Source organism: Phyllobates terribilis, unplaced genomic scaffold, assembly GCF_046119375.1.
Source record: "Phyllobates terribilis strain yellow unplaced genomic scaffold, ASM4611937v1 Scaffold_7__3_contigs__length_470593459, whole genome shotgun sequence".
In the NCBI taxonomy this organism is placed as follows: Eukaryota; Metazoa; Chordata; class Amphibia; order Anura; family Dendrobatidae; genus Phyllobates; species Phyllobates terribilis.
The window spans coordinates 430,876,944-430,904,779 of NW_027362767.1; the positions used below are offsets into that span (position 1 = coordinate 430,876,944).

At 43.2% G+C, this 27,836-nt stretch overlaps 1 protein-coding gene across 1 annotated transcript in view; it reads left to right on the forward strand.

The window, feature by feature from the left end:
* The window catches only part of LOC141155608 (uncharacterized), a 60,704-nt gene extending 36,522 nt beyond the window's left edge, over positions 1-24,182 (forward strand). The window contains exons 5-10 of the mRNA XM_073642475.1: positions 14,718-14,776; positions 15,790-15,947; positions 16,246-16,305; positions 20,780-20,942; positions 21,388-21,561; positions 22,785-24,182. Of these exons, the coding sequence (XP_073498576.1) occupies positions 14,718-14,776; positions 15,790-15,947; positions 16,246-16,305; positions 20,780-20,942; positions 21,388-21,561; positions 22,785-22,854 (684 nt within the window). The 3' untranslated portion in view covers positions 22,855-24,182. The remainder of the gene's footprint in view (positions 1-14,717; positions 14,777-15,789; positions 15,948-16,245; positions 16,306-20,779; positions 20,943-21,387; positions 21,562-22,784) is intronic.
* Positions 24,183-27,836: the final 3,654 nt, after the last annotated feature.

Here is a 27,836-nt window from a genome sequence, read left to right on the forward strand (position 1 = left end):
GCAGGCTGGGTTGCACTGGAGTGCAGCAGGCTAGGTTGCACCGGAGTGCGGCAGGCTGGGATGCATTGGAGTGCGGCAGGCTGGGTTGCACCGGAGTGCAGCAGGCTGGGTTGCAGCGGAGTGCAGCAGGCTGGGTTGCACTGGAGTGCGGCAGGCTGGGTTGTACCGGAGTGCGGCAGGCTGGGTTGCACCGGAGTACGGCAGGCTGGGTTGCACCGGAGTGCGGCAGGCTGGGTTGCACCGGAGTGCGGCAGGCTGGGTTGTACCGGAGTGCGGCAGGCTGGGTTGTACCAGAGTGCGGCAGGCTGGGTTGCACCGGAGTGCGGCAGGCTGGGTTGCACCGGAGTGCGGCAGGCTGGGTTGTACCAGAGTGCGGCAGGCTGGGTTGCACTGGAGTGCGGCAGGCTGGGTTGCACCAGAGTGCAGCAGGCTGGGTTGCACCGGAGTGCGGCAGGCTGGGTTGCACCGGAGTGTGGCAGGCTGGGTTGTACCAGAGTGCGGCAGGCTGGATTGCACCAGAGGTAGTCAGGCATAGTAGCGTGGACTAGTACACAACCTTTACAACATAGACTGCAGAACAGGAAGGTTGCTCAGGCACCTCCTCAACAGGGAGAAAGCAATATATATGGAATATCCCACAGCCATTGGCTGGGGACGTAATAGCAAGTGTGCGCGCTGGCCCTTTAAGAGGGTGGGCGCGCGCATGTTCGTGCCCTAAGGACATGGCTGGAAGCCCTGCTTGAAGCAGGCAGCGCACGGGAGGGGAAAGCATTGGCCACAGCGCAGGTGAGTGTACTGACACACCGGAGTCCCTGCCTGTCAGGGTGAGGATCCAGTGTGACACTCACAGTTGTCACCCATCATTTCATTTTTTAATTTTATCATTACAAAAATTCCCCATTGTCCCATTACTTCCTGTATGTGAAGTATTTTTCTTTAAAGCTCAGTAGCTTTTCCTACGAACTTGTCAATGTCTACTTACTTAAAGGGGTTCCCCACTTCTTTTCTAGTGTAGCAGATGTGTAGGGGACATGACATTGTGGCACTTACTGATATAGAAGTCTTACAGGTTCTCCTCCTGTTAGTACATCCTCCCTCACAGGCCTCACTGCTTTGCTGTTCTTGTAATGGAGCCTGTGACCAGGCGTGTCCATCAGCCTCCTCCAATTATAAAGCACCTCACCCAGGAAAGCTGTTTTAATTGCAGGAGGTCTGGTCACATGCTCCACCACCAGCAGCCACTACATGGACAGGAAAGCAGTCCCGCCTGTGAGGGAGGAGGAGGAGAACCTGTAATACTTAAGTGGGACAAAACCAACACCAACACATTTGGTAAAACAAAAAATGACCCCATGAAGATCAGGAGGAGCAGGAAATGTGACAGCTCCTTAAGCTGGTCTCCCGGCCGTCTTCTTTCAAGTCTAATGACAGGGTTGGATTAAGGTTGATGGAAAGGAACAATTACAATGGAAATGATCATTCACCGGCTAAACATTTAAGAATGAATGTCCATGGCCTTGTCAGAGTTGCGATCACTCAACCAACAACATACTTTAATCCAACGTATTTGAGGCTTTTTGAGATTATACCAACATGTTCAGAGACATATTTACAACATGTACCGAAAAAAGTCAAGTCCTTATGGAGGAATCATGACTTCATACGGGAACTGGTTGTGATTGGAGACGAGTGAATCGGTTTGAGCTGAATCAAATTCACCTCGAATTTGCAAAGAATTCAGCTTTGCCCCAAATTAATTTTTTTTGAGTTATTCGCATTCTGCGACATTTTGCTGACTTGTAGAAGGTTGAAAGGAGGCTTAAATATTAAAGAAGGTAGTATACTCATCTCACCGCTCACCTGTCCTGCTGCAAATCTCCACCTAGTGTCCTGCTTGCTCCCTCTAGCTCTGGTGTCCTCTTCCATGTCTTCTTTTACTCATTGCAGGCACTTCCGAGCTCAATAGACCTCAGGTGAGAGATGTTGTGCCCTCATGAATTTTGGGTATCGCAACATGCATAGGCTTTGGGCAACACACTGTGACGCACTTACCAGAGGCGTAACCTGCATGTTCGTCAGATCTATGGGCCATTGTAGCGTTCCAGATCCTGTGAAGATATACATGTTTGCCCTCTCATGTAGCAATGTCCCCCATCCTGTAATAATGTTCCTGATCCTAACCCCCTTCCTGTAATAATGTCCCCCATCCTGTGCTCTTTTCCTGTAATACTTTAATAATGTCCTCATCCTGGCCCCTCTCTGTAATAATGTCCTTATCCTGGCCCCTTTTTGTAATAATGTTCCCCATCCTGGACCTCTTCCAGGTATAATGTCCTCCACCCTGGGCATTTTCCAGATATAATGTCCTCCATCTTGGGCATTTTCCTGGTATAATGTCCACCACCATCCTGGGACCCTTCCAGAAATAATGTCCCCCATCCTGGTATAATGTTTCCATCCTGGGTCCCTTCCTGGTATAATGTTCTCCATCCTGGACGTGCAACGTGCATTGCCTGAGGTTTATTTAGGACAGAGTGAAAGTATACACAGACGAGGACATCACCTGCCATGGAGACTGAGACTTGAAGGAGCCAGTAGAGGTTCAGGCGTGGGCATACGGCATTGAGACAGCTGAGCGGCAATGTAGGCATACTATTTTTGTTTGTTTTTTAACCTCAACGGTTTCATTTTCTGGTCAAACTCAAGTGACCTGACTAATTTGATTTATGGCAGCTTGGCTAATCACTAGTTGTAATTCTTAGTAGTGATGAGCGAGCACTAAAATGCTTGGGTACTCGTTGTTTGAGTCGAGCACATTGGAATACTCGGGTGCTCGATCCGAGCAACGAGCCCAATGTAAGTCTATGGGAAACTCAAACATTTTTACGGTGGCCCCCACGGGAGGTCTGCAGAGGGCCTAAAAATTGCCCAAATTGATGGGAAAAGTGCTCAAATGACATGGGAAAAGCATAGGGAAAACCCATGGAAGCATCTCTGGCTCCCAGGTCACTGCTGTGAGCAATTTTGACAGAGTATTACGCCACTTTTATGGACTCACAATAAAACATACAAAAACGAAACCAAAATGGATTTTCCTGGGAAAAATGTTAAGGAACATCCTTTCCAGGGTAATGACTTGTATAAAAGGCAAAATAAATAACCAAAAACAAAAATGCTACTCCACACCTTGGGCTATGTTCACATGTAGCGTTTTTGATGTGTTTTTGCACTTTTGCATTGATTTCAACGGTGAAAAATACATTCAACAGTAAATGTCATTTTAACATTTACTACCTTATCTCCTTATCTGGCCATGCTGTGTGTGAAACATGATCAGTCACATCCTGTTTCATTTATAAAGGAGGGACTCTGAAAGTCACAAAGCCTATTTTTATAGGGTCATCAGGCAGCCCTTACTATTTTTAAAGGGCCAGCAGTCGGCCCTTACTATAGTTAGAGAGCCATCAACCAGCTATGCTTTGTTGTTCCCATTATTAACAAGTGGGTCTCCTATACTATTATTGCATATGCAGTGACTGCAAGGGCTGCCAAAAATTTGGACGCACCCCAATACCCCTTTGAAGAGACATAGAGGAGGGCCTCAAAAAAAAATGTTCCCATTATAAAGTAGTGTGTCTCCTATAGTGGTAATGCCCAATGCAGTGACTGCAAGGGCTGCCTAAATTTGGGTAAAACCCCTATACCAATTTAAAGACACATAGAGGTGGGTCTCAGTAACAAAATGTTCCCATTATAAAGGAGCGATTCTGCTATACAGTTATAGGGTATGCAGTGAGTATAACGGCTGCCTAAATTTGGGAAAAACCCCAATACCAATTTAAAGACACATAGAGGTAGGCCTCTGTAATGACATGTTCCCATTACAAAGGAGGAGTTCTGCTATACAGCTATAGCGTATGCAGTGAGTACAATGGCTACCTAAATTTGGGAAAAGCCCCAATGTCAATTTAAAGAATAAGACACATAGAGGTGGGCCTCAGTAACAACAAATTCCCATTAGAAAAGTGTGGGTCTCCCATAGTGTTCTTGCGTATGCAGTGACTGCAATGGCTGCCAAAAATTTGGATGCACTCCAATAGCCCTTGGAAGAGACGTAGAGGAGGGCCTCATGAAAAAAATGTTCCCATTATTAGGAAGTGGGTCTCCCATACTATTATTGCCTATGCAGTGAATGCAAGGGCTGACAAAAATTTGGACGCACTCCAATGCCCCTTGGAAGAGACGTAGATATGGTAATATAGTAGATATGGTGGTGATATGGTGGTGGAGGATGAAGATGAGGAGAAGGAGGAGGACAAGAGCAAATAGACAAAATCAGAAAGCGTATACCCATGTCTGGGTGTGAAGAGATGCATGGGAATACACCTCCCAAAAAAAGGACACTGAATTTGAGTTTATGTTACACTGCTATCATTCGGTGGTGTTGAGAAGTCTGACTCAATCCAGCTCTTGTTCATTTTTATAAGAGTCAGCCTGTCAGCATTTTCAGTTGACAGGTGGATGCGCTTATCAGTTATAATTCCCCCTGCGGCACTAAAAACACGCTCTAACAAAACGCTAGCGGCAGGGCAGGCCAGGACCTCCAAAGCTTACAGAGCCAGTTCATGCCATGTGTCCAGTTTGGATACCCAATAATTATAAGGCACAGAGGAATCACGGAGGACGTTGGTACGGTTGGCAAGGTACTTCTTCAGTATCTTCCCAAACTTTTCCCTCCTTGGGAGACTACCCAGCGCATCAGGGCTTGTGCGATGGTAGGGTCTGAGAAAACTGTCCCAGAAATTTGACAGTGTTCCCCTGCCTCTGCTGGATTGCATTTGTGTCTCTCTCACCTGTACTCCTTGGTTGTCCAAAGAACTGTGACCTCTGCCATCAGTGTTTTCAGATGGGAATTTTTTTAATAATTCTGCAACATGAGCCTTCTGGTACGGCCCCATTTTAGCAGACCTGTCCGCCACGGGATTAAGAGATAGAAAGTTAAGAGATAGAAAGTTCTCCTTGTAGCGTGGGTCTAGCAGTGTCACCAACCAGTAATGACTGTCACCCAAAATTTGGAGAATGCGAGGGTCACAGGAAAGGCAGCGTAACATAAACTCAGCCATGCGTTCTAGACTGCTAACAGGCAATACTTCTGTGTCCTCACCAAGAGGACGACTGACCATGCTCTCCTCCTCATCCTCCTCCTCCCTCTCCTCAGGCCATCCACGCTGAACAGATGGTTTGACAGTTGTGTGGGTAGTATCGTCTATAGCACAGGAAACTAGCTCCTGTTCTTCCTCCTCCTAATCTTCCTCATTGTCACCCAATCCATGTTGGGATGAGATGAGGCTGGGCTGTGTGTAATCACCCTTTATGGTTCCTTGCTCCATCTCATCGTGCTCCGTCTTCAATGCCTCCTCTTTAATTGTGAGCAGCGAGCGTTTCAGAAGACAGAGAAGCGGGATGGTGGCGCTAATTATGGCGTCATCGCCACTCACCATCTTGGTGGAGTTCTCAAAGTTTTGGAAGATGGCACAGATGTCTGACATCCATGTCCACTCCTGAGGTCTTATGTGTGGAAGATGACCTGAATACCGACGGCGGTGTTGATGCTGGTAGTCAATAACTGCCCTCTGCTCCCCCCAATCCTTCCAACGCATGGGGATATCGCACACTAGACGGTGAGCTGGAAGCTGCAAACACTGCTGAAGCACGGCAAGGACGGCGGAAGCTGTAGCTGACTTTCTAAAATGGGCTCACAGGCGGTGTACTTTGACAAGCATATCTGGCAGATCCAGGTAGGTTTTGAGAAACCGCTGAACTACGAGGTTAAGCACATGGGCCAGGCATGGTACGTATGTGATCTCGCCTCGCCTCAGAGCAGCCACCAGGTTCCGGCCATTGTCACACACAACCATGCCTGGCTATAGGTTAAGTGGTGTCAGCCACAGATCTGCCTGCTCTTTCAGAGCTGTCCATATCTCTTCCACGGTGTGCGGTTTGTCACCTAACCATATTAGCTTCAGCACAGTGTGTTGCCGCTTGGCCGAGGCAGTGCTATAGTCTTATGTGGTCATTTTGGACACCGAGGCTGAAGAGGAGGAGTAGGTGCAGGAGCTGTAGAATGTGGGGGCAACCCTGGTTGACCCAGGGCCCGCAATCCTCAGCGTCGGGAGGACTTGTTCCGTCCCAAGGTCCGACTGAGTCCCGGCTTCCACTATATTAAACCAGTGTGCCATCAGCGAGATGTACCGTCCCTGCCCACAAGTACTTGTCCATGTGTCCGTGGTTAGGTGGACCTTCCCAGTAACTGCGTTGTTGAGGGCACGGCTAATGTTCTGGGACACATGCTTGTGTAATGTGGGGATGGCACACTGGGAGAAATAGTGGCGGCTGGGGACCAAGTACCGAGGGTCAACCGCTGCCATCAGGTTGCGGAAAGCTTCCATCTCCATGAGCCTAAAAGGCAACATTTCCAGCGCAAACATTTGCGAAATGGGTGAAAATAGTAGTGTGGTCTGTGGGGTGTTGGCTGCGTATTTGGGCATGCATTCCAATGACTCGGGTAGGGACAACTGTATGCTGCACTGGGACTAGGACGTGCTTGCTGAAGGTGCTAGTTGAGAGTGTGCAATGGCAGGTGCAGGATGGGAGGCATCTTCGCATGTGCCATGGACAGGGGATTGGCGTGCACGCACAACAGTGGAACAAGCAGTGGTGTCACCCGCAGACACTGTTTCTGAACCCTACTGTCCGGCCCACATAGTCGGGTGCTTTGCTGTCATGTGCCTGATCATGCTGGTGGTGGTCAGGCTGCTAGTTTTGCTACACCTGCTGATGCTGGCCTGGCAGATGGTGCAAATATCCTTTTTGGGGTTATCGGCAGAGTCTTTAAAAAATAACCAGACTCGGGAAGAGCTAACAGTTGTACTGGCAACTTCCGTAGTGTTGGTGTTCCGAGCAGCAGTTGCCCGCCTTGTGCCTGCGGCCACCATACTGCTTGTTCCTGCCTGTTGTGGTGCTACGCCTCCCTCCCCCTGTGTGCTGCTGTCCTCGCTCTGCATGTCACCTTGCCAGGTTGGGTCAGTGATTTCATCGTCCACCGTCTACCGCAGTTATATGTGATACATCTGACGGACACCCATGGTTTTAAATAACAGCCCTGTAGTTTAGTATTCTTCACAGTGACCACATGTGAATAGCTTCACTGACACACTGATGCAAAACTCTAAATGGAGGACAATATTTTCCACATTTACTACAAATTTGTGGATTTTTATCGCTGTAATATGGGATGATGGAAAAGAACTGGCTGTATTCTGCAGTGCTAGCAAGAAAATTGAGCACTTAAATTTTGTACTCTTTATTGCTTTTTAAGCAAATAATCTGGATTAAGATTAAAAAAAAAATAGCCCTTGCCCCTGATATCTGGGGTTATGTGTACGGATATCTGTAACAGCAGCAGCAGACAGAACGTGCAATGGACCCTCTTGTGCTGTATACACTGCCACAAACCCTGCCTGCGTAACTCCTGCAATCATCACTGAATATATGCAGCTGGATTAGCCCTCAGAAGGACTGTTAGTTCAGATGGATATATAGATATGCTGTGGAATATGTGATATGCAGAAGTAGTGCAGTTGCTTCCAAAGCATCCAGCAACTGTTACAAATAACACAAACACAGGAGACAGGAAGTGTTGTGCTTCAGAAGGATCCAGCAATTAGAGGGGTTAACACAGTCACAGGCGACAGGGAGTGTTTTAGCAGAGCCCCAAGGGGATTGTAGGGAACTTGTCATTGTAATCTGGCTGAAGCGAAGAGAAAGGTGGTGTGTTATCTGGATCTGACAGAAGGCAACTGAAAAGGATTCAAATTAGGAGAGAAACTAAACACAGGTCAGATAAACTCCCTGAACTAACAGTGCAGAGTATTATCAGGCAGGAAGATAAGGACTGGAAGGATTTGTGTCACAGGGATCATCTCCCTCATCAAACTCCCCCCCCCTCCATCTCCATGCTGTTTATTATTGTGTCCTTGTGAAGGAAAAGCCTGTGGTTGTGTATGCATAGAAGTGTGCTGCTAAGAGATCTAATCTATGCTGAATTATGCCACTGAAGAGACTGTAATACTATGCCTTGTGAAGAAACTACTGTATTGTTACTGGAGCCAGTTGCTCAAGAAACTCAGACCATACTGTAATGAACATTGTGCTGTAATATCCCTGAATTGCACTAGCCGTGCTTCAGATTAAATTCCACTGTTAAACTGTTGAAAAACACTCTTGTCAGATGTGTCTGGTCAGCAATTGAATCTATTGTGTGCCTGAGAGAAGCTGCAGCCTACGGTCGCCCTGAGTAACGGTTCCCCCAGGATTGCAAAGAATTCATGGAACCCGTCTCGCCCCTATCTGAACCTAGCGGCGTGCGTGTAACGAATACTTATACTAACTAATAAACAAGCTAATCTCTCCCTGACTCAGCAGCAGCTTTCCCTACTCTGCCTGTTTACGGGGTAGACTGTGACGAGCATAGGGTCACCAGGTCTTATATAGACCAGATGATGCTATGCGGCCAGCCAATCACTGTAATGGCACAACCAACATGAATACGGCATTACAGTGCGTGGCAGCCAATCCCTGCATGTTAATTGGCTCTTTAAAGAGCGCTAAATATGCAGGGAGGGGACCCGAGTTCCCGCCCGAGCAACCCGGAAATACTCGCCGAGTGCCGAGCAGTGGCGAGCAGGCTCGCTCATCACTAGTTCTTAGATCTCTTTCCAATTTTTATATGATTCTTTATTATTCAACGGCCTTCGGCTCATTCTCAAACCATCGAGACTTGATAGATGAACGCTCTGTAGGAAGATCGATTTTGTCCAAGCCTAGATAGGTCCAGCAGGGTCTTCTGCACCGTTATCTTGATAGTATCAAGCCATCAGGCTGCTGGTTTTCCTTTTCGCCTTGTTCTTTATATTCTTTCGAAGATTCATTATGGTAAAAAACTTCCCCATTACAGCAAAGATGTTCCTCTCCTGGGGAACCCTTACAGCTATGTAATTGTCACTGTGAAATAGATATATCGTGGTGTTGTCCTTCTCCTGAAAACCCCTAACCCTGTTTGTAAAAACCTCAAGGATTCACAGAGACCTTGTTTGGGAATCACTGGTATAGGACCTTGGTAGCTGTAGGTTTGTTTTTTTTTTAATTTTATAAAATAGGTTGCACTATTTTCATCTTTAACCCCTTAATAACATCTGACGTACTAATACGCGTCTGTGCCCTGGGACTTAAGAGCCAGACCCGTATTAGTACGTCATCGCGATCGCGCGCGCACACAGGCTGTGCGGGCGTGATCGCCGCCGGGTGTCAGCTGATTGTCACAGCTGACACCCGGTACTATGTGCAGGGAGCGGTCCTGCACCGTTCCCAGCACATTAACCCCCGCGATGCTGCGATCGAAGTCGATCGCGGCATTGCGGGGGCAAGGGGAGATGATCGGCGATACTCACCTCCTCTTCCGGCTTCCAGCGCAGTCTGCAAAGGCTTCCCGGGTGTTGCCATGACGACCCGATGTCGTCATGACAACATCCGGGTCACCAGAGAGCAGGAAGATTGCTTGGACATGCGCAGTGCATCTCCAAGCAATCTTCACACTGTGCACTTCTGACAGCCTTCATGGCATAGGGATGGTGCTCCATTCCTGTGCCATGCAGGCGATCAGAAAAAAAAAAAGTGAAAGTCCCAGAGTGGGACAAAGTAATAAAGTGTATAAACTGTGTGAAAGTGGAAAAAAAAAAAAATGTGCAAAAATATTATAAAAAAATAAAAAAAATAATACACCAAAAATAAAAATATAATGTACCCATCAATAAATATTATTATAAAAAAAATAAAAAAAAACCAATAAAAGTACACATATTTGGTATCGCCGCGTCCGGAACAACCTGACCTATAAAACTGTCCCACTAGTTAACCCCTTCAGTGAACACGGTAAAAAAAAAAAAAAAAAAAGAAGCAAAAAGCAATGCTTTATCACCATACCGCCAAACAAAAAGTGGAATAACACGCGATCAAAAAGACGCATATAAATAAAAATGATACCGCTAAAAACGGCATCTCGTCCCGCAAAAAACAAGCTGCCATACAGCTCCATCAGCCGAAAAATAAAAAAGTTATAGCTCTCAGAATAAAGCGATACAAAAAAATATTTTTTTCTATAAAATAGCTTTTATTGTGTATAAGCGCCAAAACATAGAAAAATGATACAAATGTGGTACCGCTGTAAACGTACTGACCCGAAGAATAAAGCTACCTCATCAATTTTACCACACGCGGAACAGAATTAAAAAAAAAAAAAAAAACAATTCCTGAATTGTTGGTTTTTGTTTATTCTGCCTCCCAAAAATCGGAATAGAAAGCGATCAAAAAATGTCACGTGCCTGAAAATGGCACCAATAACAACGTCAAGTCATCCCGCAAAAAACGAGCCGTCACATGACTGTCTGCCAAAATCTGGAAAATTATAGCTCTCAAAATATGGCGATGCAAAAACTAGATTTTACAAAAAATGCGTCTTTTAGTGTGTGACAGCTGTCAGTCATAAAAACCCCATATGATTCTGGCATTGCTGTAATCACACCGACCCGAAGAATAAAGTCGTCTAATCACTTATACCGCACAAGGAACGGCGTCAAAAATAAACTCTTGGGTTAGGATTGGGCTAGGGTTAGGGCTGGGTTTGGGGCTAGGGTTGTGCTAGGGCTAGGGTTGTGCTGGGGCTAGGGTTGTGCTGGGGCTAGGGTTGTGCTGGGGCTAGGGTTGTGCTAGGGTTAGGGCTGGGGTTGGGATTTTTTTCAAAAGTAAGAAAAAAAGATGACGATATGGCGACTAGTGTTGAGAGCAAGTGCTCGCTACTTGAGTTTGCATCGGGTGCTCTGGTATGCATTGAGTATCGTGGGTATTTGAGTGACATGCTCGAGTCTCTGCCCCATATGCTTCGCAGCCAAAAAACTTTACGGGGATTGCCTGCCATGCACGAGCGATCCCCGCATGTTTTTTTTTGGGTGTCTAATAACCGTGAAACATGCGGAGCAGGGACTCGAGCATGTCACTCGAGCACACGCTGTACATGGTGCATACCTGAGTACCCGATGCAAACTCAAGTAGCGAGCACTTGCGCTCAAGAATAATGACAACTTATTCAATATGATGACCTAATGTAAACAAATTCTGTGCCGTACCTCTGGGTTCAAAATGTTCACTATACACCTTAATAAAATCCTTGAGGGGTATAGTTTCCAAAATGGGGACACTTGTGGGGGAGCTCCACTGTTTAGGCACATCACGGGCTCTCCAAACGCGACATGGTGTCCGCTAACAAATTGAATGGAAAATCGGCTCAAATTGTTAGCGGACGCCATGTTGCTTTTGTAGAGCCCCTGTGTGCCCAAACATTGGAGCTCCCCCACAAGTGACCCCATTTTGGAAACTAGACCCCCCAAGGCACCTATCTAGATGCATAGTGAGCACTTGGAATCCCCAGGTGCTTCACAAATTGATTCGTAAAAATGAAAAAGTGAAAAAAAAAACACTTTTTCATTTTTATGAATCAATTTCTGAAGCACCTGGGGTTCCAAGTGCTCACTATGAATCTAGATAGGTGTCTTGGGGGGTCTAGTTTCCAAAATGGGGTCACTTGTGGGGGAGCTCCAATGTTTGGGCACGCAGGGACTCTCTAAATGCAACATGGTATCCGCTAACAAATTGAATGGAAAATCGGCTCAAATTGTTAGCGGACACCACATTGCGTTTGGAGAGCCCCTCTGTGCCCAAACTTTGGAGCTCCCCCACAAGTGACCCCATTTTGGAAACTAGACCCCCCAAGGCACCTTTCTAGATGCATAGTGAGCACTTGGAACCCCCAGGTGCTTCACAAATTGATTCGTAATAATGAAAAAGTGAAAAAAAAAAACTTTTTCATTTTTATGAATCAATTTGTGAAGCACCTGGGGTTCCAAGTGCTCACTATGAATCTAGATAGGTGCCTTGGGGGGTCTAGTTTCCAAAATGGGGTCACTTGTGGGGGAGCTCCAATGTTTGGGCACACAGGGACTCTCCAAATGCAACATGATATCCGCTAACAAATTGTCGGCTCAAATTGTTAGCGGATATCATGTTGCATTTGGAGAGTCCCTGTGTGCCCAAACATTGGAGCTCCCCCACAAGTGACCCCATTTTGGAAACTAGACCCCCCCAAGGCACCTATCTAGATGAATAGTGAGCACTTGGAACCCCTAGGTGCTTCACAAATTGATTCGTAAAAATGAAAAAGTGTTTTTTTTTTCACTTTTTCATTATTACGAATCAATTTGTGAAGCACCTGGGGGTTCCAAGTGCTCACTATGCATCTAGAAAGGTGCCTTGGCGGGTCTAGTTTCCAAAATGGGGTCACTTGTGGGGGAGCTCCAAAGTTTGGGCACAGAGGGGCTCTCCAAACGCAATGTGGTGTCCGCTAACAATTTGAGCCGATTTTCCATTCAATTTGTTAGCGGATACCATGTTGCATTTAGAGAGTCCCTGTGTGCCCAAACATTGGAACTCCCCCACAAGTGACCCCATTTTGGAAACTAGACCCCCCAAGGCACCTATCTAGATGCATAGTGAGCACTTGGAACCCCTAGGTGCTTCACAAATTGATTCGTAAAAATGAAAAAGTGTTTTTTTTTTCACTTTTTCATTATTACGAATCAATTTGTGAAGCACCTGGGGGTTCCAAGTGCTCACTATGCATCTAGAAAGGTGCCTTGGGGGGTCTAGTTTCCAAAATGGGGTCACTTGTGGGGGAGCTCCAAAGTTTGGGCACAGAGGGGCTCTCCAAACGCAAGGTGGTGTCCGCTAACAATTTGAGCTGATTTTCCATTCAATTTGTTAGCGGATACCATGTTGCATTTAGAGAGTCCCTGTGTGCCCAAACATTGGAGCTCCCCCACAAGTGACCCCATTTTGGAAACTAGACCCCCCAAGGCACCTATCTAGATGCATAGTGAGCACTTGGAACCCCTAGGTGCTTCACAAATTGATTCGTAAAAATGAAAAAGTGTTTTTTTTTTCACTTTTTCATTATTACGAATCAATTTGTGAAGCGCCTGGGGGTTCCAAGTGCTCACTATGCATCTAGAAAGGTGCCTTGGGGGGTCTAGTTTCCAAAATGGGGTCACTTGTGGGGGAGCTCCAAAGTTTGGGCACAGAGGGGCTCTCCAAACGCAATGTGGTGTCCGCTAACAATTTGAGCCGATTTTCCATTCAATTTGTTAGCGGATACCATGTTGCGTTTAGAGAGTCCCTGTGTGCTCAAACATTGGAGCTCCCCCACAAGTGACCCCATTTTGGAAACTAGACCCCCCAAGGCACCTATCTAGATGCATAGTGAGCACTTGGAACCCCTAGGTGCTTCACAAATTGATTCGTAACAATGAAAAAGTTTTTTTTTTTTCACTTTTTCATTTTTACGAATCAATTTGTGAAGCACCTGGGGGTTGCAAGTGCTCACTATGCATCTAGATAGGTGCCTTGGGGGGTCTAGTTTCCAAAATGGGGTCACTTGTGGGGGAGCTCCAATGTTTGGGCACACAGGGGCTCTCTAAACGCAACATGGCATCCGCTAATTATTCAAGCAAATTTTACAATCAAAAAGTCAAATGGCGCTCCTTCCCTTCCGAGCCCTACAGTGCGCCCAAACAGTGTTTTTTCCCCAAATATTGGGTATCTGCGTGCCCAGGGGAAATTGCACAACAAATTTTGGGGTCCATTTTTTCTTGGTACCCCTGTGAAAATAAAAAGAATTGGGTCTAAAGTAACATTTTTGTGAAAAAAGTTAAATGTTCATTTTTTTCTTCCACATTCAAAAAATTCCTGTGAAGCACCTGAAGGGTTAATAAAGTTCTTGAATGTGGTTTTGAGCACCTTGAGGGGTGCAGTTTTTAGAATGGTGTCACTTTTTGGGTATCTTCTGTCATAAAGACCTCTCAAAGTCACTTCAAATGTGATGTGGTCCCTAAAAAAATGGTTTTGTAAATTTTGTTGGAAAAATGAGAAATCGCTGGTCAACTTTTAACCCTTATAGCTCCCTAACAAAAAAAAATTTTGGTTCCAAAATTGTGCTGATGTAAAGTAGACATGTGGGAAATGTTATTTATTAACTCTTTTGTGTGACATATCGCTCTGATTTCAGGGCTTAAAAATTCAAATTTTGAAAATTGCAAAATTTTCAAAATTTTCGCCAAATTTCCGTTTTTTTCACAAATAAACGCAAGTGATATCGAAGAAATTTTTACACAATCATGAAGTACAATATGTCATGAAAAAACAATCTCAGAATCAGGGGGATCCGTTGAAGCATTCCAGAGTAATTACCTCATAAAGTGACAGTGGTCAGAATTGTAAAAATTGGCCCGGTCATTAACGTGCAAACCACCCGCGGGGCTTATGGGGTTAAGTATCTTTTCTAGAAGGATTTATCATCAACGAAAAATAACGGCAGCAGAACGCGTAGGGACCTATTAACCTCAGGATGGGGTCGGGATATTTTTCACACAGGCCGTAGATTATTTTCGTTCTGATTTTAATCTCAACTTCAATAAATGTTTATCAAACAAAAAAAAAAACTAAAAAATGTAGAAAAAGATAATTGTTGACAAAATTTCTCCTTGTTCGTTTAGATCCGTGGGATTTTCATAAATGTTACGGAATTCAAAGGATTATCAAATATTGTTTTCAGGTGAGGATCGACAGAAATTCTGCAGCTTTGTGAACAGAAAAATAACACAAACCAATAGTAGAGAAAGTTCCGAAAGTGATTATTAAAGTTACAACTTTTATAGGTTTAAAAAATATGGATCCCTTCTCACCGCCTCCAATTGTTTTTTTGCTCTTTTATTTTTCTCTCCCTTTTCTCTAAGAACTGTAACTTTTTCTTTATAGCCATATTCGGATTTCTTTTGACGAGGCGAGTTGGAATTTTTAAATTCCACCATTAATTTGACCGATAAAAATGATATGAATTTAATTTTTCCATTAATATTTTATTACTTTTCAATTTTTTTTTAAATGCGTTTGTGTCTCCAGAACGTGAGACCCACAATTTTCTCACTTTTCTATCGATGGACTGTCGGAGGGCTTGAGTTTTCGAGTTGAAGTTTTTAGTAGTACAATTTTTGGGATACATAAAACTTTTTTGATTGTTTTTTTTACCCCATTTTCTGCGGAGGTGGAAAGTGTCAATCCTGGTGATTTTATTATTTCTATTTTACAATGTTCAACATACGAGATAACATTTTTTTACAGAATGATAGATCTGACTTACCAAATTTGCTTTTTCAATTTACAAAATGGGAAATTAGTAATAAAAACTTTCATGTTATTCCGTTTAAAAAAAAAAAACAAAATGAAAGAAAAAAATCTTAAATGATTTTTTACATTTTTTTTCAGTCTCCCTAAGGATTAATGAATGAAGGATTGACAACTAGAATTTACGAATTGGGATCATTAGAGCTAAAGAATTTTGTTCACGGATGTACCCTTAAAAATCTTTCTAAAAACTTGTCCAAAGGAAATTTTTATTGCATTTTTTCAGAAACAGCGCCATATCCATCCACTGGTTGTACGTGGTATTGCAGTTCACCTTCATTGAAGTGAATGTAACTGAGGTGCAATTCCACATACAACCTGTGGACTAGTGTGGCGCTGTTTTTAAAAGGAAGAGCATCATCAATTTTTTTCTCTTTGTGATAGGAATGGAAGCATAGATGTGAGTTATTTGGCTCTGATCACCCTCCCCATTGGCCCCCGGCAGGTGTTGAGCCACAACCTGAACACAACAGTGAACGATATGGTATATAAACTCCAGGCCGCCTACCAGTCCACACCAGAATGTAACAAGCGAGACCACGGTATCTATCACATGTGTAATGCTCTAATCAATGGAGGTCAACATATATTGGGAGACGACTGATGTTCTCCAGCTAAGGGAACATTTGGGGTGGATTTTTCACACTTGGTTCCTCTCTTGCTCCCAATGCCAATCAGCTGGTGTAAAGCCAAGTTGATTTCTTCTAGAACCACAAACAATTTTATAACTTGCTCCAGTATTTTATATACTGAAATTAGATATTATCTGTAAGTGTTAATTAATTAACAAAGCACCCAAGTTGTGGAACATTAACAACCCATGGTCTCCGTCTTCTCCAGATATGTTCTGCTTCCGTAATTCCTCCATTCGTGCAACTCCTGGTGACATCAATTATGCAGGTGAGAGCCGAGGTCCTTCGCAAAAATGTGTGATGGGTAGTTTGGGATCAGTACAGGATAAGTAATGTAATGTATGTACACAGTGACTGCACCAGCAGAATAGTGAGTGCAGCTCTGGAGTATAATACAGGATGTAACTCAGGATCAGTAATGTAATGTATGTACACAGTGACTGCACCAGCAGAATAGTGAGTGCAGCTCTGGAGTATAATACAGGAGGTAACTCAGGATCAGTAATGTAATGTATGTACACAGTGACTGCACCAGCAGAATAGTGAGTGCAGCTCTGGAGTATAATACAGGATTTAACTCAGGATCAGTAATGTAATGTATGTACACAGTAACTGCACCAGCAGAATAGTGAGTGCAGCTCTGGAGTATAATACAGGAGGTAACTCAGGATCAGTAATGTAATGTATGTACACAGTGACTGCACCAGCAGAATAGTGAGTGCAGCTCTGGAGTATAATACAGGAGGTAACTCAGGATCAGTAATGTAATGTATGTACACAGTAACTGCACCAGCAGAATAGTGAGTGCAGCTCTGGAGTATAATACAGGATGTAACTCAGGATCAGTACAGGATCAGTAATGTAATGTATGTACACAGTAACTGCACCAGCAGAATAGTGAGTGCAGCTCTGGAGTATAATACAGGATGTAACTCAGGATCAGTACAGGATCAGTAATGTAATGTATGTACACAGTGACTACACCAGCAGAATAGTGAGCGCAGCTCTGGAGTATAATACAGGATGTAACTCAGGATCAGTAATGTAATGTATGTACACAGTGACTGCACCATCAGAATAGTGAGTGCAGCTCTGGAGTATAATACAGGATGTAACTCAGGATCAGTAATGTAATGTATGTACACAGTGACTGCACCAGCAGAATAGTGAGCGCAGCTCTGGAGTATAATACAGGATGTAACTCAGGATCAGTAATGTAATGTATGTACACAGTGACTGCACCAGCAGAATAGTGAGTGCAACTCTGGAGTATAATACAGGATGTAACTCAGGATCTGTAATGTAATGTATGTACACAGTGACTGCACCAGCAGAATAGTGAGCGCAGCTCTGGAGTATAATACAGGATGTAACTCAGGATCAGTAATGTAATGTATGTACACAGTGACTGCACCAGCAGAATAGAGAGTGCAGCTCTGGAGTATAATACAGGAGGTAACTCAGGATCAGTAATGTAATGTATGTACACAGTGACTGCACCAGCAGAATAATGAGTGCAGCTCTGGGGTATAATACAGGAGGTAACTCTGGATCAGTAATGTAATGTATGTACACAGTGACTGCACCAGCAGAATAGTGAGTGCAGCTCTGGAGTATAATACAGGAGGTAACTCAGGATCAGTAATGTAATGTATGTACACAGTGACTGCACCAGCAGAATAGTGAGTGCAGCTCTGGAGTATAATACAGGAGGTAACTCAGGATCAGTAATGTAATGTATGTACACAGTGACTGCACCAGCAGAATAATGAGTGCAGCTCTGAAGTATAATACAGGAGGTAACTCTGGATCAGTAATGTAATGTATGTACACAGTGACTGCACCAGCAGAATAGTGAGTGCAGCTCTGGAGTATAATACAGGATGTAACTCAGGATCAGTACTGTAATGTATGTACACAGTGACTGCACCAACAAAATAGTGAGTGCAGCTCTGGAGTATAATACAGGAGGTAACTCAGGATCAGTAATGTAATGTATGTACACAGTGACTGCACCAACAAAATAGTGAGTGCAGCTCTGGAGTATAATACGGGATGTAACTCAGGATAAGTAATGTAATGTATGTACACAGTGACTGCACCAGCAGAATAGTGAGTGCAGCTCTGGAGTATAATACAGGATGTAACTCAGGATCAGTACAGGATCAGTAATGTAATGTATGTACACAGTGACTGTACCAGCAGAATAGTGAGTGCAGCTCCGGAGTATAATACAGGATGTATCTCAGGATCAGTAATGTAATGTATGTACACAGTGACTGCACCAACAAAATAGTGAGTGCAGCTCTGGAGTATAATACGGGATGTAACTCAGGATAAGTAATGTAATGTATGTACACAGTGACTGCACCAGCAGAATAGTGAGTTCAGCTCTGGAGTATAATACAGGATGTAACTCAGGATCAGTAATGTAATGTATGTACACAGTGACTGCACCAGCAGAATAGTGAGTGCAGCTCTGGAGTATAATACAGGATGTAACTCAGGATCAGTAATGTAATGTATGTACACAGTGACTGCACCAGCAGAATAGTGAATGCAGCTCTGGAGTATAATACAGTATGTAACTCAGGATCAGTACAGTGTCAGTAATGTAATGTATGTACACAGTGACTGCACCAGCAGAATAGTGAGTGCAGCTCTGGAGTATAATGCAGGATGTAACTCAGGATCAGTAATGTAATGTATGTACACAGTGACTCCACCAGCAGAATAGTGAGTGGAGCTCTGGAGTATAATACAGGATGTAACTCAGGATCAGTAATGTAATGTATGTACACAGTGACTGCACCAGCAGAATAGTGAGTGCAGCTCTGGAGTATAATACAGGATGTAACTCGGGATCAGTACAGGATCAGTAATGTAATGTATGTACACAGTGACTGCACCAGCAGAATAGTGAGTGCAGCTCTGGGGTATAATACAGGATGTAACTCAGGATCAGTAATGTAATGTATGTACACAGTGACTGCACCAGCAGAATAGTGAGTGCAGCTCTGGAGTATAATACAGGATGTAACTCAGGATCAATACAGGATCAGTAATGTGATGTACAGTGGTGTGAAAAAGTGTTTGCCCCCTTCCTGATTTCTTATTCTTTTGCATCTTTCTCACACTTAAATGTTTCAGATCACAAAACAAATGTAAATATTAGACAAAGATAACACAAGTAAACACAAAATGTAGTTTTTAAATGAAGATCTTTATTATTAAGGGAAAAAGAAATCCAAACCTACAGGGCCCTGTGTGAAAAAGTGATTGCCCCTCCCCCTTAAAACATATATTAGCTGTGGCTTATCACATCTTTGGGAAGCTGAGTTCAATTTCCATAGCCACACACAGGCCTGATTACTGCCACACCTGTTCTCAATTAAGAAATCATTTAAATAGGACCTGCCTGACAAAGTGAAGTAGACCAAAAGATCCTCAAAAGCTAAACATCATGCTGCGATCCAAAGAAATTCAGGAACAAATGAGAAACAAAGTAATAGAGATCTATCAGTCTGGAAAAGGTTATAAAGCCATTTCTAAAGCTTCTGGAGTCCAGCGAACCACAGTGAGAGCCATTATCCACAAATGGCAAAAACAAGGAACAGTGGTGAACCTTCCCAGGAGTGGCAGACCGACCAAAATTACCCCAAGAGCGCAGCAATGACTCATCCAAGAGGTCACAAAAGACCCCACGACAACATCCAAAGAACTGCAGGCCTCACTTGCCACCGTTAAGGTCAGTGTTCATGACTCCACCATAAGAAAGAGACTGGGCAAAATGGCAGAGTTCCAAGATGAAAACCAATACTGAGCAAAAAGAACATAAAGGCTCGTCTCAGTTTTGCCAGAAAACATCTTGATGATCGCCAAGACTTTTGGGAAAATATTCTGTGGACTGACGAGACACAACGTGAACTTTTTGGAAGGTGTATGTCCCATTACATCTGGCGTAGAAGTAACACAGCATTTCAGGAAAGGAACATCATACCAACAGTAAAATATGGTGTTTGTATTGTGATGGTCTGGGGCTGTTTCTCTGCTTCAAGACCTGGAAGACTTGCTGTGGTAAATGGACCTATGAATTCAGCTAACTAACAAAAAATCCTGAAGGAGAATGTCCGGCCATCTGTTCGTGACCTCAATTGAAGCGCACTTGGGTTATGCAGCAAGACAATAATCCAAAACACAAGAAAAACAAAATTAAGACTTTGAAGTGGCCTAGTCAAAGTCCTGACATTAATCTGATTGAGATGCTGTGGCATCACCTTAAAAAGGTGATTCATGCTCGGAAACCCTCCAATGTGGCAGAATTACAACAATTTTGTAAAGATGAGTGGGATAACATTACTCCAGAGAGTTGTAAAGACTTATTGCCAGTTATCGCAAATGCTTGATTGCAGTTGTTGCTGCTAAGGGCAGCCCAACCAGTTATTAGGTTTAGGGGGCAACAATCACTTTTACACACAGGGCCCTGTAGGTTTGGATTTCTTTTTCCCTTAATAATAAAGACCTTCATTTAAAAACTGCATTTTATGGTTACTCGTGTTATCTTTATCTAATATTTAAATTTTTTTTGTGCTCTGAAATATTTAAGTGTGAAAAACATGCACTAGGAATTATGGCTCCATTGCTATGTGCATACTTACTTTGGTAGATATATAATTCTGATTTTACTTCGGTCATCATTTTCACATTTGACGGTGAATTCTCCTACTTTGATTTCATTTCAGATTTCTGCCATTCGGCTGCTCCTCCCAGGTTTTCTGAATACTACTTCCCCGACAATACAGACTCAGGATTTCGCTGTGTGTCCGTCTGTGCGCCAGGAGCTCCTGGAGAGATGAACTGCCACTTTGGAGACTGCAGGTTACTTCAAACAGGGCCCGAGTGTGTGTAAGTACAAATATCACAATATAAATGCGTCACGATACAATGGAGACGTGAGATTTTGAAGGGACACTGGAGATAAAAAATCATCATAAAAAAAGGGTTAGAAAAATATGATGATTACAACTAAGAGCAACGAAAGATTGTAAGTATAGAGAAGGTAGATGCTATAGGAAGGCAACTTGAGGTTCAAAAGAAGGGCAGAATTGTTATCAGGTCGATCCATCTTGAACTTCAAGGCTCAGCCATTTATGGAAATTTTGGAATATCTGTAAACTAAACCCAACAACCTTGAAAGATTTTCCACAACTGAGCCATCTGGAACTTCAAGGCTCAGCCATTTAAGGAAATTTTGGAATATCTGTAAACTAAACACAACAACCTTGAAAGATTTTCCACAACATCATCGATCATAAGTCCTACTCTATGTCACCATCTCCTCTCTCCGCAGGTGTCATGATACCAAACATTTCTGGTATTTTGGAAACGACTGTCAGACTCGGATCAACAGACCAGGGGTCATTGGTGGGGTCTCCACGCTTCTGGCCGTGCTCCTCATCCTCCTTGTGATCGTCCTGGTGGTAATACCGTTACGTAGATGTGGAAAGGCTGAGATAAGTTCACGGTGAGTCTTAGTTATGAATTTCCTAAAAGTATTTCCAACTTTTATACTGCAGAGATTCTTATGTTTATTTTTAGAAAATTCTGAAACTTGAAACCTGGTCTTCAAGACTGGATCTTGGGGACCTTTAATGCAGTCATCAAAATTGATGTCCTGTAACCACCCTGCAATATTGTCCATTATTACTCCCAACCTACCAGTCTGACCAAAAGGTTGTACCCATCCAGAGGGGGTAAAAGTCAACAGATGCTCTTCGATTGGGGTTTGGATGTTACATGAAGGTGGTGGATATAATGCAGCATAGGATGAAGGGTGGGTGAAGCGAGGTGAAGGATGGATATTGCAAAAATGTAGCATATGGTGTACAGCAAGCATGAGCTCCAGATGCCCATGTGGTCCCCTCTGAAGGGGATGGGGGTATCTGGGAATATGTCCTTGGCAGTCAGGATAAAAACACCTAGGTAAGATGTCAATGTGCTGTGCCATATTGTTTCTTGTTCCATAGTCTGGGCCTGGTAAGGTCATTGCTTGTAGCGCGGGATACATTGTCTTACCGAAGCACGATATGGCAACAAACATCACCTATAGGTTCATGAAACAAAATTGTAGGGGTCCCTCATCCTTCCATATTAGGTCTCTGCTCGCTCTTAAGCATTGTCGACTCTTAGGTTGTGTTTTCAAAAATACCAAGTTTTTCAAGCGTAAACCACTTCAGGAAATTCTGCTTTTTTCAGGAGTTTTTCTTTTCCCGTTGCAGTTTGGAAGCATTTTGGAAGTTGTTTTTTTCTATACCATTTTTTTGCTGCTTTTTTTGATTGAACATTTGGAGCATTTTCCATCAGGATTATCTTCAAAGGAGTGACTTGAACTTATTTTTTTGTTCCACCAGACATTTTTCAGTACTTTCTTTAGGGATAGAAATGTTCAAAAAACTTCTCGTATGACCAGAAAAGTGGATTTCCCATAGAAATGTAAAAAAAAAAGAAGAGTTTTTGAAAAATAAATTTAGGAGCAGATCCACTTAAGAAAAACTCCTCAAATACTCCATGTGTATAGCTTTAGGGTTTGTTCATGCGAAATATGCTTCAAAATCCACATGAAACCAATTCAGATACTCTTTGATGTGGATTTTGAGGGGAATCCGCTTCATTATCCATGTAAGCAAACTCCCTGTGACCCCCATCCTTACCCCTGATCCGTGTTCACCTTCCTGTCTTGTCTTGCAGGACACTTCTTGACACAGATTACACCGACTCGATCACCGGCCCACAGTGGTACATCCCCAGAGATGAATAAGACCGAGAAGCTGCCGATCATGAGATTGGATGACGACGAACTCACAGGAGACGGACGGGATCATCTCCCAAGAACGGATGATATTCATGTGGTCTATTACTCTCTAATCTGGATACAACGGAACGGAAATAATGATGGAGACTTTGTCACAACAGGAGGTGATGTAGAAAGACAATCTCTGGATTTTAGAGGATCTTTTCCCTTTTTTTTTTTTGTAAATACTGTAGACATTTTCCTGGACATTACGTATGAATGATGTCACCACCTATTATTGTGATGTCATGCTCCCTATACACTGAGCGAGTATGAAGGAGGTGGAGACGACGTCCTGCTCTCGTAGGTGACCACCAGGTGATACCTAAGCCCTCATAAGACCTTTATGTAAATGGTCTTATGAGGTAAATGCGCAGGAACATAAGGAAGAGGTGGAGGACAATATAGGAAGCATTTCTGCTGGAGTTCTCCTTTACGTCACCTTATTCCAACCTCCTGACTTTGCTGTTATCATGTGTTATTGTTAGAGTTTTGTTAATCTCCTGAAATTCTATTCCAATTGTGGGGGGTTAATTAATTACATTGAATAAATTCTAAACAAATCCAATTTTGCTGCCAATTTCCTCCAAAATTTAGATATTAATGAATCCGAATCCCCTCAAAAAAAGTTTCATAATCTCCTCTCCTCGGTTCTCCTCATATCTGTCCTGCCACTGGACAATTCTCCAGTCGGCTCCATCTTGTCCTTCGTTTCCTTCCAGAACTTCCCTCCGCTGGCTCTGCCATAGTCTAGGCTCTACGGGGGTCAATCTCATGTATCGCGCTCATGTGACAGCGTGGGGCCTCGTCAGAAGAGCTGTTAGCTGGAAGACCTGGGGGAAAAAGAAAGCCAAAAAAGAGCCGTTAAGGGACTGTGCGGCAACAGGTCAAAAATGGCGGGGGGACCGAGGAGAGGGGAGTATAACAGAATAGTTTATTGACTTTCTTAAACTCTTTCTTGATCATCAAAAGCCAACAAAATAGAGCCTAGTTGGCTGTCATTTCAGAGAATTTGCAGAAATTGAATCTCCAAAATTTCACATTCATTAGAATCTTAATTTAATAAGAAATTTGCAGCAAAACCACTTTTCTTAGGCTCCGTTCGCTGTTCTCTACTCATTGTATATAATTGTTGTGCACGGGCACCGAGGTCGCTTCTCATGGACGTCAGTAGTAATACTTCTGTATAATGACAGGGGGCGCTCTCTCCTTCTCTCTCCGCGCTGTGGACATATCTGGGATCTATTTATTTTTATACCTTTAATTTAAGCACATAATAAAGCTATAAGATCGCACATCTCTGTCTCTGTTACTTAGTCTTTCAAACTATTTTACTAACTGAAAACTTTTGATTGATGGATTGTGTGGGGAGAGAAAACAATTCCTGTGGATCGTAAAGATAAAACTGATTGGATCCTTACAAGGTTAAAGAAATGAAAGTGCAGTACCGCACTGTGGCCTCTAGGTTATGCCCTTATGTAATAAACCATCAAACCGCGCAAAAATGTCATTTGTGCTTTTATCTGTGAAAACTTTACAATTGTCAGTGTGAATGGATTTAGAAATGATCCAATGAATTATGAGAAAGAAGAAATGACGTGGGAAGTTTCCGATATATTTAAGTTGATAAGGGGTAATTTGTGGATTAAGGTTTGTGGCATTATTCATTCATGATATGGTGGTAATGATTGGTTATTATATGGCGGTATTGTGGTATTACTCAATCATAGCATAGTAGTAATGATTGGTCAATTAAAGAGGAGCTCGTTGGATCTTTTCGAGTTGAAGATGGATCAGAATCACCTCCCAAACCTCAATAAACAGACTGTAAGTCTTAACTCAATATACACTTGGTCCAAAATAGATAGATAGCCCCTATCAATGTCTTACATTTTTTTCATTTATAACGATATACATAAATAGGACTACTTCAGCATACTACAAACCCAAAAGAACATGGATACACATAAAGTGTCAAGTGCATGTCAAGATCTACTATTGCACCTGTCCCAAAACAAAAGATAAACCAAAGTTTTATGTGCACAAAAAGTCTACACACTAGCAACCAAGTATACATATTCCCAATATAGAAGAAAAAAATCAAGGTTTTATATACATAATAAAACCATGCAACTAACGGCCAAGTATGCATATTCTCCACGCGTTTCCCCTTCGTTCGGTTCATGAGAACATAATAGCCTTCCTTATAGCAGAAAAAATGCAAATATGGACATGCCAGAATTCAGACTTAGCTTACATAGTGGTCATTCAGATAGTCCAGAGACGGCAGGCGAGCAATGTCCATCCATGTGTGCCAGGAGATCAGTACCAGCCTTATGTGTTCAGTACAAGAAGCCCTCCATTTAAAGTAGTTACTAACAGGATTTCCGGTCAGGACAGTTTCTTTCACAGGCCAGTGGAAGGCAAATGCGCTCCACCCAAAAAAACAGCTATAAACAGGAGAAACTCAATAAATGAGTGGATTCACGGTTAATTTATGAGCACATCTGTAAATAAAAGAATAGTATCCCAGAGGACTAATTTCATGGTGAATATACGGACCTACTATTTCATCGATACTATTAGTAATACTGTACTTATTTGAGCCATGCTTAATAAAGAACTGTTATAATAACTACAAAAGATTGTGGACAAAACCTATTGAGGATAATGGGCCTGAAAACGGGTCTCCTTAAAGGAAAACGCTGGGTTCATGAGAACATAATAGCCTTCCTTATAGCAGAAAAAATGCAAATATGGACATGCCAGAATTCAGACTTAGCTTAAATAGTGGTCATTCAGATAGTCCAGAGACGGCAGGCGAGCAATGTCCATCCATGTGTGCCAGGAGATCAGTACCAGCCTTATGTGTTCAGTACAAGAAGCCCTCCATTTAAAGTAGTTACTATCAGGATTTCCGGTCAGGACAGTTTCTTTCACAGGCCAGTGGAAGGCAAATGCGCTCCAACCACCAAACAGCTATAAACAGGAGAAACTCAATAAATGAGTGGATTCACAATTAATTTATGAGCACATCTGTAAATCAAAGAATAGTATCCCAGAGGACTAATTTCATGGTGAATATATGGACCTACTATTTCATCGATACTTTTAGTAATACTGTACTTATTTGAGCCATGCTTAATAAAGAACTGTTATAATAACTACAAAAGATTGTGGACAAAACCTATTGAGGACAATGGGCCTGAAAACGGGTCTCCTTAAAGGAAAACGCTGGGTTCATGAGAACATAATAGCCTTCCTTATAGCAGAAAAAATGCAAATATGGACATGCCAGAATTCAGACTTAGCTTAAATAGTGGTCATTCAGATAGTCCAGAGACGGCAGGCGAGCAATGTCCATCCATGTGTGCCAGAAGATCAGTACCAGCCTTATGTGTTCAGTACAAGAAGCCCTCCATTTAAAGTAGTTACTAACAGGATTTCCGGTCAGGACAGTTTCTTTCACAGGCCAGTGGAAGGCAAATGTGCTCCAACCACCTAACAGCTATAAACAGGAGAAACTCAATAAATGAGTGGATTCACAGTTAATTTATGAGCACATCTGTAAATCAAAGTATAGTATCCCAGAGGACTAATTTCATGGTGAATATACGGACCTACTATTTCATCGATACTTTTAGTAATACTGTACTTATTTGAGCCATGCTTAATAAAGAACTGTTATAATAACTACAAAAGATTGTGGACAAAACCTATTGAGGACAATGGGCCTGAAAACGGGTCTCCTTAAAGGAAAACGCTGGGTTCATGAGAACATAATAGCCTTCCTTATAGCAGAAAAAATGCAAATATGGACATGCCAGAATTCAGACATAGCTTAAATAGTGGTCATTCAGATAGTTCAGAGATGGCAGGCAAGCAATGTCCATTCATGTGTGCCAGGAGATCAGTGTCAGCCTTATGTGTTCAGTACAAGAAGCCCTCCATTTAAAGTAGTTACTAACAGGATTTCCGGTCAGGACAGTTTCTTTCACAGGCCAGTGGAAGGCAAATGCGCTCCACCCACCAAACCGCTATAAACAGGAGAAACTCAATAAATGAGTGGATTCACGGTTAATTTATGAGCACATCTGTAAATCAAAGAATAGTATCCCAGAGGACTAATTTCATGGTGAATATACGGACCTACTATTTCATCGATACTTTTAGTAATACTGTACTTATTTGAGCCACGCTTAATAAAGAACTGTTATAATAACTACAAAAGATTGTGGACAAAACCTATTGAGGACGATGGGCCTGAAAACGGGTCTCCTTAAAGGAAAACGGTAACAGAGAACCATTGGGTGAGCCATTCAATAAGAGGAAAAGAGATAAGGAGGAGGAAAATGGATCATATAAAGCAACCAAACTGAAGCTGATCATTAAGGCCATCAGGTCTATTGCTCCTCATATGGTGAATCCACCTAGCCTCTTTTTGTAGTATCATACGGTCCTAATCACCCCCTAATGGGTGGCGTGTCTACCTCAATAACAGAGAAACTGAAACAATCCAAATTGCCACCATGTGTGGCGCCCCTGTGGGTTCAGTCGCCACAGAGGTACTGCATCTCACCCAGAGGTGTGGTATCCCACTCTCAGGTAAGGATAGAGTGCTGCCCGGGACCCTAACACCTGCATCCAACACATCCACTTCAGTAGGGCAGGGCGAGATTGCTCCTACGGGAGAGCACAGTCCCTGGTCCCTGGCTGAAGTGGAGGGAAGCCTAGTGAGGGGGAACCATGTAGTGGGTGTGGATGGAGGACGTAGATCAGGGGAGCAATTGTGAGGGAGTGATATAAAAGGGGGAACCATCTTGAAAGTTCAGTTCAGTCAGTGAGAGAGAGTGGTGTTGGAGGAGGAAAGTGAGGGGAGCAGAGGCTCTGCAAGAGCTCTTCTCCAGAGCGGGCCTGAGGAGAGGCCCAGGACTGAAGGAAGAGGAGAG